The sequence below is a fragment of the Acanthisitta chloris genome, unplaced genomic scaffold (assembly GCF_000695815.1).
Source record: "Acanthisitta chloris isolate BGI_N310 unplaced genomic scaffold, ASM69581v1 scaffold6953, whole genome shotgun sequence".
Classification (NCBI taxonomy): Eukaryota; Metazoa; Chordata; class Aves; order Passeriformes; family Acanthisittidae; genus Acanthisitta; species Acanthisitta chloris.
Window position 1 is genome coordinate 14,443 of NW_008665339.1, and position 11,079 is coordinate 25,521.

The 11,079-nt window shown below is 50.9% G+C and overlaps 1 protein-coding gene across 1 annotated transcript in view; it reads right to left on the bottom strand.

Moving 5' to 3' along the window:
* Window positions 1–920: 920 nt before the first annotated feature.
* Window positions 921–11,079, bottom strand: part of NCAPH (non-SMC condensin I complex, subunit H) — a 10,946-nt gene continuing 787 nt past the window's right edge. Inside the window, exons 2-16 of the mRNA XM_009071703.1 lie at window positions 10,263–10,355; window positions 8,534–8,672; window positions 7,889–8,004; window positions 7,240–7,429; window positions 6,646–6,737; window positions 6,040–6,239; window positions 5,064–5,212; window positions 4,493–4,599; window positions 4,162–4,284; window positions 3,787–3,888; window positions 2,827–2,994; window positions 2,432–2,548; window positions 2,167–2,252; window positions 1,835–1,910; window positions 921–980 (exon numbers count right to left, since the gene is read on the bottom strand). Coding sequence (XP_009069951.1) covers window positions 921–980; window positions 1,835–1,910; window positions 2,167–2,252; window positions 2,432–2,548; window positions 2,827–2,994; window positions 3,787–3,888; window positions 4,162–4,284; window positions 4,493–4,599; window positions 5,064–5,212; window positions 6,040–6,239; window positions 6,646–6,737; window positions 7,240–7,429; window positions 7,889–8,004; window positions 8,534–8,672; window positions 10,263–10,346 — 1,809 coding nt within the window. The 5' untranslated portion in view covers window positions 10,347–10,355. The remainder of the gene's footprint in view (window positions 981–1,834; window positions 1,911–2,166; window positions 2,253–2,431; window positions 2,549–2,826; window positions 2,995–3,786; window positions 3,889–4,161; window positions 4,285–4,492; window positions 4,600–5,063; window positions 5,213–6,039; window positions 6,240–6,645; window positions 6,738–7,239; window positions 7,430–7,888; window positions 8,005–8,533; window positions 8,673–10,262; window positions 10,356–11,079) is intronic.

The window sequence follows — 11,079 nt, forward strand, 5'->3', positions numbered from 1 at the left end:
GCCCCAGGGGGATGCTGAGCCCCAGGGGGATGCTGAGCCCCAGGGAATACTGAGCAGGACATGGTATGGGTCCCAGGGGTGGCAGGTGTGGGTGTGTTCAAGCCATCCCTCACTGTGCTGGAGAAGTTGGAGTGAAGCAAGTTCTGCCACCCCAACTGACCCTAGAAGCCCCTAGGGAACATCTCCCCCCTGGGTGTGGATGCAGGAGGATTGTTGGCACTCCCTGTGTGGATCTCCCCTCAGCTGAACTGCAGCTCAAGGAAATAAGAGTCTTTCTGGACCAACAGCTGTTTGTGACTGTTTCACGTAGACATTCCCATCCCCAGCACATCCTGTGTCCCACCTGCCCCTCAGGAGCTCTCAGGGAGGGGGTCCCTGGCCCAGAGATGCCAGGAGACTCCTTCAAAAGCCAATCTGCAAAATCCTTAGCAATTTATTATCTTCAAACTCAGTAAAACAGTTAAACAGAACAGTGAGAGGAACTGGAGGCAGGAGTAACAGGGCACAAACTGGGAATTACAGACAGTCAGAGAGGGACACACAGAAACCTGGTGAGACACACACAGAAAGTGCCTTTTGGGACACACAGAGGAACCTTTTGGGACACACAGAGGAACCTTTTGCTGTAGACACTGGTGGTTCACAGTGAGGTGAGGGAATTCTGCTACCTAGCCCAAGGAAAGAGCTTATGGATCAAGAGTGGCAGGAACCAGGCAGGCTGAGCTGCAACTGTCCATCTGTGCAGGTCCTGTGGTCAGGTAGGACACCCTTGATTTAAAAGTCTTCCTAAGGTGCAGAGACCAGTGGGATGTCTCAGCAATGGTGCTGGAAGGAGAACCATCTGCCACTGCTGGGAGAGTCCAGAGAGAGCACTTGGAGCTGGGACACAGCTCTGGCCTGGGGTCAGCTCCTCAAGTGGCTCAGTTGTTTTGCCTCACCAAGATATCAGATAGGTCCTCTGTGCCCTCCAGCTCCAGATTCTGAGGATACAAAAGCAAAGCTGAGTTTTACAGAGCCAGACTCTTCTCTTCTGAGTCTGAAGGCATAAAAAAACCCACAGGATGAAGGTTAAGAACAGCCCCAACCTCTTCAGCCACTGTCAGCGAGGCCACAGCTTCACACCAGCTGCTGCTTTGGGCCTCTGCTCCCAGGGAACAAGGGCCAGGGCAGGAGGAAATGGGCTCAGGCTGTGCCAGGGGAGGTTCAGGGTGGACATCGGGAGGAATTTTTCCATGGGAAGGGTTGTCAGGCATTGGAACTGCCCAGGGAGGTGTTGGAGTCACCATCCTGGAGAAGTTCAAGGAATGACTGGACATGGCACTCAGTCTGGTTGACAAGGTGGTGATGGGTCAAGGGTTGGACTTGCTGATCTTGGAAGTTTTTTCCAGCCTAAATGATTCTGTGATTTTATTCTATGAGTTGAAGTCTGGAACAAATCACAGCACTTGGAACAACTCTGAGGAACAAAGTGCTGCCAGACCCAAAGACTGGAGAAGTTCAAGGAATGACTGGACATGGCACTCAGTCTGGTTGACAAGGTGGTGATGGGTCAAGGGTTGGACTTGCTGATCTTGGAAGTTTTTTCCAGCCTAAATGATTCTGTGATTTTATTCTATGAGTTGAAGTCTGGAACAAATCACAGCACTTGGAACAACTCTGAGGAACAAAGTGCTGCCAGACCCAAAGACAGGGAATGTCTGACAGGAATTGGCTGGGAATGCTGTGAGTGCTTAACCATGGGTTGGTGTTCCTGGTGCACCAGTGACTTGAAAAGTGGAAAAGTCCTGGTCTAGGAAGAGAGGGGCTCTGCTCCAGGTGTGCACACTGCACTTACCTTCTCATTTGCCAAGTGCAAGAGGCAGAAAAAAGCCAAGGATACTGACAGGTTGGTAGCCATGCTAGAAGGCAATCTGGGAAAGAGGGAGGAGGGCAGGATTAGGATGGCTAGAGCCCACTGAAACCTGAGGGAGCAGCTCCTTCCCAGGGATCTGCTTTTCTCCACCTTTCCCCCCTCCCCAAGGCAAATCCAGAGGGCAAGAGAAGGAATTTTTTCCCCAGCAGGGTTCAGTTACCAGCAGGTTGGGATAGACACAGAGGGCTCAGTGCTTGCCCAGGCTCAGCCAAAGTCTGTCCCACCCTCTGTCCAACCTGGTTTGGGGTCTCTACCTGTGAAGCAGCTCCTTTATGTCATCACTGAAGACCTTCTCTCCTGTTATCACTGCCACATCCTCCTCTTTCTCAGCACCTTCCACCTATTTAGCAAGAAAACAGACACTGCTGAGACAAACTTTGCTCCCCAATATCCAGGGAAAAAAACATTCCAAGTTATACTTAGTCTATCCTTACCATAGGAGCAAGACTACTACAAGGAATTGCTGCTAAACCTGCAGGACATTGTCTTACTGAGGTCTCTGGCTCCTCCTGCACTCACCTCTCCCACTGTTCTCTTCTCCTGCTGACCAGTCAAGATCTCCCACATGGTTGTCTTCAAGACCTTCATGTCCATTCTCTTGGCTGTCCTTGCATACTGAATCATTCTCGTTCTGACCTGAGGAGAGCAAGTCCAGGGTTAGTCAAGGTCATCAGGACATAGTTCTCCTTGGGAATAACTTTGGACACTATCCTACCACTCAACCTTTGAGGTTTGATTCCCTCCTCTTACACCAGGACTCAGCTGGGGATAAAGAGCCCAGTAGCAAACCCAGGAGATCCTGACCCAGGGAAAGTCATCTTGGCACTTCTAACCCTGGAGCTGCTCAGAGGCTGTTTTTGCTCTAGCCCTGCCCAGTGAGCAGCTCAGAGCTCAGTGATCTGCCAAGTCTTCACCTTCTGGGGCTCAGCAATGAGGCTGAGCTCTCCATCCATGGGGACATTGACCCCTCCGATGCCACCGACCCCATCCAGACCCTCAGGGTGAGCTGTGGGGTTGAACATCTCTGTCTGGCCCAGGAAATCAGCAGGATCATCATCATCATCATCATAAACATCTTCATCCTGCACAAGAGGAGATAGAGCAGTGAGGTCACCCAGAAACACCTGGAGGAGCCAGAGATAACAGGAACACCTGTGGCTCAGGAGGGAGGAGAGACCTTCCCACCTTCCCCACGGAACAAGGTCTTATCCAGCCTCTCCCTGCTGGCCTGAGGGGGAACCCATGGGAGATCTAGAGAGCAGAATATCAGTTCTGTATCCTGGAAGTGTTCCAGGCCAGGTTGGAATGGAGCTTGGAGCAACCTGGCTTTGTGGAAGATGTCCCTGCCCATGGCAGGAGGTGGGACTGGATGAGCTTTCTAAGGTCTCTTCTAACCCAAACCAGTCTGGGATTCTGTGCTACATGAAAAAACAAGGAGCTGAGGCCTCTCCTGCCAGACTGGGAGCAGCCAGGGCTTGGCACAACCACACCTGGGAAGCAGCACTGGCCTGGTAAAAAGCTGAAGCTTTAGAGGAAATCTACTCTGAAGGGAGCTCAGAAGAGCTGGGAGCAAAGCTCACGGAGCAGAGCTCACAGCAGAGCTTAGTGATGGCATTTACTCTGGATTTAGGACACAGGTGCATGGAAAAGGCTGGAATGGAGTTCCTGCAGCAGCTAACTGGTAAGCACCAAGGGCAGAGGGCTGGTGGTAGTGAGGGGACAGGCTATGCAGAGACTCCAGCACTGACACAACCTGCAGCTCCAACTCCTTTTCCCCAGCAATTAATCCCAGACATGAAGTCTTCCTAAATCCTTCCAGCATTGATCAGACAGAAGCCACAGAAAGAAATTTGCTTGTTCCTTGCCTGAAGTACTGCAGGGCAGAAATCAGAGGTGTCTCTGGGGTTGTTGTAGTCATAGTCATCAATCCCAGCTTCGTTATCCAACAGACTCACTGGCATCAGCCTCCTGCTGAGCTGCAGGGACAGGCCAGGGATCAGGGAAGAGCTCTCAATGCTTCTCTGAGTGATGTCTGTGCCCTGTTCCTTCATCCCCTCCCTCCTCCTCCTCCTCCTCCTCACACACCCCTAGGCAGTGTGTAAACCACAACAGCTCAGCACAGATGCTTTACCATCTGCAGTGGCCACACATGCTGACCTGTCCCCAGCCCCAAGGAGCATCCCAAAACACTTCAGCAATTTGGTGAAGATTTTGTGCCTGGAATTATTCCCAACAGGAGTAATTCTCACCTTAACAGCTGGTTTGAGGAAGAGCTGGCAAAGGTTCTTAGGGTCGTAGTCGAAGGCTGGGGGCAATGTGATGCTCCTGAGGTTACGTTTTTCCAGAGTGGATTTGGCTAGAGTTAGAGGCACCTGGGAGAGGGAACAAATGCCATGAGCCATGAGCTAGCCACTGCTTGGAAGATTCAGGCACAAACAAGTGTTTCCAACAGAGGTTTTTGTCTGGAAGGGCAAGTTCTGGGATGTCTCCAAAGAGGAATTCCACACTGGTTTAGCCAGGAAAAATCCAGGCTGGCATGGCAAAAGGGAGAGCAGAAAGAGGCAGGAACTCAGCAGGTACCTTGGTCATGCAGAAATAGGCCTCAAAGTCAATATGTTCCTCAAAGTTAATCTTAAATGCTTTCTTTATGGTCCTTTTTTTGGTCTGTTTTTCTGAGTCGGCGTCAGCTGCAGAAAGGGAGGAAACTGTCACTGCTTTGGGACAGAGCAAGGACAACCAGCTCAGTCCCAACTCAGGCATCTGCTCCACAAGGTCCCTTTGTTCTGGGAAAGCAGCAGGTGTTGTTCTCAGCATCAGGTTTGACAGGGATTTGGATCTTTTTATGGAAGCAGGAAGTGTCATGTAACCTTAATGGCCTGCAGCTGAAGGAGGGGAAGGCTGAGATTAGAGATTGGGTAGAAATTCTTCCCTGTGAGGGTGGTGAGAGGCTGGGATGGAATTCCCAGAGAAGCTGTGGTTGCTTCATCCCTGGGAGTGTTCCAGGCTAGGCTGGATGGGGCTTGGAGCAACCTGGGCTAGTGGAAAGTGTCCCTGCCCATGGCAGGGGGTAGGACTAGGTGATTCCAAGCAAAACATTCCGTAATTCCCTGCTCTCTAGAGGGGAGCAGGACCTGACAGCAGCTATACATACATTTGGGTTGAGGTCTGAAGTGCCAGTGCTTGGGGCCAGCCCACATGGACAGGATGCGGGGGCTGAAGTAGGAATATTCCCCTGGATTCATGGAGAGATGGAGGCTCATGGTCCTGATGTCGCCGTCGCCGAAAGGATCTGCCTCAGTCCTGCAAACAGCACACGTGCCAGGGACAACACTGCTCTGGCACTGCAGGGCACTGGTTGTCCCTCTGTGCTGGGCACTGCTCAGGCACCTCAGGTGTTGTGTCCAGTCCTGGGCACCTCACTCCATGGAAAACAGGGAGGAGCTGGAGGTGTCCAGAGAAGGGAATGGAGCTGGAGCACCAGGAGAGGCTGAAGGAGCTGTGGGGGCTCAGCCTGGAGAAAAGGAGGTTCAGGGAGGACCCTCTCACTCTCTCCAGCTCCCTGGCAGGAGGTGCAGCCAGGTGGGATCAGGCTCTGCATCCAGGGAACAAGGCACAGGACAAGAGGAAACAGCCTCAAGTTGTGCCAGGGGAGGTTCAGGTTGGACATCAGGAGGAGTTTTTCCATGGAAAGGGCTCTCAGGCTCTGGAAGGAACTGCCCAGGGAGGTGGTGGAGTCACCATCCCTGGAGTTGTCCAAGACACAACTGGATGTGGCACTCAGTGCTCTGGTCTGGTTGACAAGGTGGCGATGGGGCACAGGTTGGACTCAATGACTTTGGAGGTTTTTTCCAACCTCAATTCTGTGATTCCTGAGTGCATTTAATATCCAGATGAGCTCTGGTCACAGGGCACAGCACTGAGGGTGTTGCAGTGTCCTAATTTTGTGAGGCTGATGCAAAATAGAGGTGGATTTGCCAAAGGTTCTCTTGGAAGGCAGAGATATTACTGTAATGCATTCCTGGATGTGCCCAGAACTGGAGCAGGAACCATATGGACACAGGAAAGGTTCCCCAGGGCAGCCAGGACTTGCCATCAAAGCAAAGCTATGGATTTCAGTGACCACTTACCTCTTGTTTTGGTTGACTGTTTCAAAGGTCTCGATGCTTTCTATGAATTCCCCAATCCTGTCTGTATTCCCAGGGGAATCTAAATGGAAGTCATCATCTGGCAGGGCAGGAGCACAGTCTTCCTCATCGCTGTCTATCTCTGCGTTGATATCAAATACTTGTTCACTCCTCTTGAATTTCTCCAGCAGTGCAGACACTGACTGCAGGAGAGGAAGGTGTCAGCAATGTAGGAAGTTGCAATGGCCTTAAGATGAAGGAGGGCAGGGTGAGATGGGATATTGGGAAGGAATTCTTCCCTCTGAGGGTGCTAAGGCACTGGCACAGGTTGCCCAGAGAAACTGTGGCTGCTCCATTCCTGGGAGTGTTCCAGGCCAGGTTGGATGGGGCTTGGAGCAATGTGGTCCAGTGGGAGGTGTCCCTGCCCATGGCAGGTTGGAACTAGATGAGCTTTAAGGTCCTTCCAACCCAAACCACCCTGAGATTCTCTGAGAAAAATTCAGGATACCAGCAGCCCTGCAGCACCACATCCCACTCCCCTGTGCATCTCAGAGCTGAGCACAGAACAGAGCTCAGGTATCTCACCTGGCTCAGAACTCAGCAACCTACCTCATCACAGGACTCAGCATCCCACTTTGTGAACTGGAAACCAGCCAGTGAGGAGCAGATGGGACGTTTTTCAGTGCACTGAGCTAGTAGGGCTAGAGACAAGGAGAGGAAGGGGCAGAGATGAGATACAGGAGGAAGCAACCAGCAGCTCAAACTAGTGCCAGGTGTGCAGTTGTTCCAAAATCTATGGATGTGGGCAGCCCTTCCTGCATGCAGGGCTCACTGACCAGTGGAAAGGGAGAGTTCAGTTCCCACCCCAACTCAAGGGAGGGAATCTTGTCAGAGCAGCTGGTTTGGTACCAAGTCCAGGCTCAAAACTCTCTAAGGTCAATCCTTAACCTGGAGCACACTGATCCCGAGTGCTGCACAGCTCAGACCACCCCCCAGCTGTGTGACAGATGTGCCAGAGATCAGGGGACAGGTAGTGATAACCTCCACAGGTCCTGCTTTTCCTGCAACTGGTCTCAACTTGACCAGGATCAGGGCACTGGCACAGGGCAACCAAGCAGTGAACAAGATCCCAGGTCAAGCCAGCTGAGACTAAAATGAGCTAATGTGGGAGAGGGAAAGATCTGGGTGGGCCCTGGCACTCACACTTTAAATCTGCCACTTTCACAGGCTCCGAGCTTGGCAGCGTGAGAGTCTTTGAGGAAGGGAGAGGCACAATCTCAGAGTCAAATTTGAGCTCACTGTGGAAGTCCTGGACACGCAGCAAAGTGAGGAAAATGCCAGCACCGCTGCAGCCATCAAAAGATGCAGCTGCTCTCTGGAACATGGGATCAACCTACAGGGAGGGAGGGAAGCAGAGAATCAAGGGCTGGAGTAGATGGAGAGAGGGAAGAAGGTCTCTGTGGGAGACTCTGAAGCATCAATCTGAAGGGACAATGATCTCCTCCCCATCCCTGGAGGTGTTCCAGACCAGGTTGGACAGGGCTTGGAGCAACGTGAGCTGGTGGAAGGTGTCCCTGCCCGTGACAGGAGGTGGTTCTGGATGGGCTTTAAGATCCCTTCCCACCCAAACCATGCCACAACCTTTTCCAGCAAGGAGAGCCCTCACAGCTGCCTCACACAGGAGCAGACACGACTAGACACAGCTCTGCTCTACCAGGAGCATCCAGACCTGCATGTGACTGTCAGAGCCCAAGAGAGGAATGAGCAACCAGGAAAACAACAGAGAGAAGGAAGAGGAGGTGCCATCTCCCTCCCTCCCCAAAGAGCAGCTCCAGGAGCCTCCTGCCCCCACCTGACGTCTGCGATTGGCCTCCGACACGTTGAGGTTGTTCACGTTCTGCTCGATGGTTTTGGACTGTTTTTTCTTTATCTGAACTTTCTTGGTAGTCACAGGAACTGCACTGTCTTCTGCAAGGAGAAGAAGAACAAATGACACTTCATAAAAAACTTTCCTAAAATAAAGGAGGGATAGAACAGCTTTGACTTCAAGTATACACTTCCTAAAATAAAGGAGGGATATAGAACAGCTTTGACTTCAAGTATACAAGAAACACATAACTCAGTGGGTAGAAAGTTCCTTGGGGATGTCTCCACGAGCAAGAACCAGCACTGCTCCACTGACTGGGAGCTGCTTTGCTTTTCAACGACTCTATTTGCTCACCAATTGCCATTCTTGTTTCAAAGCAAAACACAAAGCACTTCCTGAAGCTTTCCCCCACTAGGCCAACTGTGTTTTGCATCCAAACCTGACAGACCAAATCCCAGGACTGAGCAAACAGATTCAGGTCCTCATCTCAACCCTCCTTGCTCAAGCACTCAGGGAACTCATTAATCCTCTCCCAGCCCTGGGAAAAATCCAGTTCATTAGAGAGTGCTTCAAAATTCACTCTGAGGTGTTATGCCCAGGTGTTTAACAGGAAATTAGGGAATGGCACACCTTCATCTGGGCTGTCCACATCCTTGGCAGGTGCTGCCTCCTTGCCTAAGCTTCCAAGGACTCTGTAGGTTTCGGCATGGACTGCGTCCACGCGCCCGGCGTAGATCTTGGTGCTGGCGTCCAGCGTTCCTGCTGCCACCTGGGCAGAGAACAGGGCAAGGAGTCACACTTGGAAAGGGAAAAGTCTCCTCCAGAAGATGCCAGGCTGCACACCTGACTTCCTGAATGCTCTGGATCCCACGGGGAATTGTGGACAGCTGGCAAAGGGTTTATCCTGGAACCTAACAGACCCACAGAAGGGGCTGAAATATGTTTTCCCTATGGTTTGTTTTATCAGGATTTTAGGGACCATACTTTAAAATACTTGCTAAGATTAAGCAAAGGGGAGAAGGAAAGAGGTGCAGATTTGCATGTGCCAGGAGTCATCTCTCTTCCACCTCTCTCCTCTATGCCTTCTTCAGGGTCATCCCCTTGTGGCATCCTCTTTTCCCATGTCATGAAGTCAAGAGGTGAAGCACAGGAGATTCCAAGTGCCTTTTTGGATCACAGAAACCCCAGGAAGGCAAAGAACTCCCCACTGAAAACCTGTGTACCCTTTCCTGTCCTTTCCTCAGTTCTATCAGCCACAACCAGCTGGCTCAGGGTTTCCTCAAGGCCAGGTTCAACAGCTCTGCCATTCATCCAAGAATCCAGTTCTCCCTCCCAGCATCAATCAACTATTACAGTAAGTCTCTTCCTTGGGAATTTCTTAGCCTGATCCATCCTGGACCAAAATCAGGCCAGCAGTTATCCACACCACCTTCCTTTCTTTCCCAGCCTTGATCCGTTACTGGTTGTAACACTCAATATTACCTCAGAAGCCTCATAAGTCTTTCAAACAAGATTTCCTTTTGAAGAACCATAACTGAGAGAGTTAATCTTTTCTTTTCCATGGTGCAAATGGATTCAGTGCCTTAAACTCCTGCACCAAGTGACTGTGCTGCCTCTAGCAGGTATTGTTGGTGGCAGTAAGCAGCTCAGTTTCCTTAAAAGTTCGATGTTGATGTAGCCTTGGGTTAATACCAGCTGTCCTGGGTTGCAGTGTGGGGGTATCCATGGTATGTATTCTATTATCATCTCCACAAGCTGTTAAAGCAGGTGGGGCAGTGATGGTTATCACCTTGTCCCTCCCTCAGGGCAATCCTGATGGCTCTCTCAGGGGCTGTCTCTGATTAGGGGGCTGTGTCTGATTAGGGGGCTGTCCCCATGCATGACACATCCTCCCAGTGATCCTTATCCCTTGTCCCATATGGTAAGGTGACGCACCCCAGGGGTGGGGAGCCAAACATGCTCACAGGGATATAAACTGGGATTTGGACCAGCACAGGGAGCCCTTTGCCTGCTGGATTCCCAGAGGACAAGAGCTGCTGCTGGACCTTCAGGAGAGAACCAGATCTGTGGGATCACTGCTCCAACAAACCCATCACTGCAGGAGAACTGCAGCCACCATTTAATGGGACTACTACCAACACCCTGACTGACAGGGGGTCAGGTTACTTTCTGACTCTGTCAGGTTATTTTCTGACTCTGTCAGGTTATTTTTTTTTGTACTGTTGCATTTGTGTTGTTTTGTTGTGTTGTTCATATTAAATTGTACTTCTGACTCAGAGTCTCTCACCGGTTTGCTTTTCAAACCAGCACACCAGCTGGAAACAAAGCAGCATCAGGACCCTGAAGAGATTCCTCTCACCTTGAAGTTGGTGATGTCAGAGCTCTCCGATTTCAGGATCTCTGCCATGTAGTCAATCAGGTGCAAGCCAAAGGCATTCTTCATGTTGATTTTCTGAAACAAAGCACAGCTTGGGACTGATCCCCTGGCCATGACATCTGTCACCCTGCCTGAAGGGTGAAACAACCTGCTCTGGTGGGAGATGTCCTGGCCAGGGCAGGGGGTTGGGGCTGAATCATCTCTAAGTTCCATTCCAACCCCTTAACTAGCTATGATTCAACAGGTATGTGCTGATTTTAGCTGGGATGGAGTTAATTTTCTCAGTAGCTAGTGTAGTGCAGTGTTTGGATTCAGAGTGATAATACTGTTGATAGTACACTGATGTTTTGGTTTCTGCTAAGTTGTGTTTATCCTAAATCAAGGACATTTTTCTTTCTTGTGTCTTATGCTCTGCCAGTGAAAAGGTACACAAGAAAACTGGGAGGGAGCAGAGCTAGGACAGGTGACCTGAACTAGCCAAAGGGATATTCCATCCCATGGCACATCATGCCCAGTAAGCCAGGATTAAACCACGACAGGGTATAAATGGAAAGAAGATTGGAAATTTAGATATCAGGAAGGAATTCTTCCCTGTGAGGCTGGTGAGACACTGGTTGCCCAGGGAGGTTAGTGGATGATGCTCCAACCCTGGCACTGTTCATTCCAGACTGGATGAGCCTTGAGCAACCTGCTCTGGTGGGAGACATCCCTACCCAGGGCAGGGGGTTGGCACTGGATAATTCCAACCCCCAAAACTCTAGGATGGCTTAGCTTAGGGAGGGCTTGGAATAACCCAAAA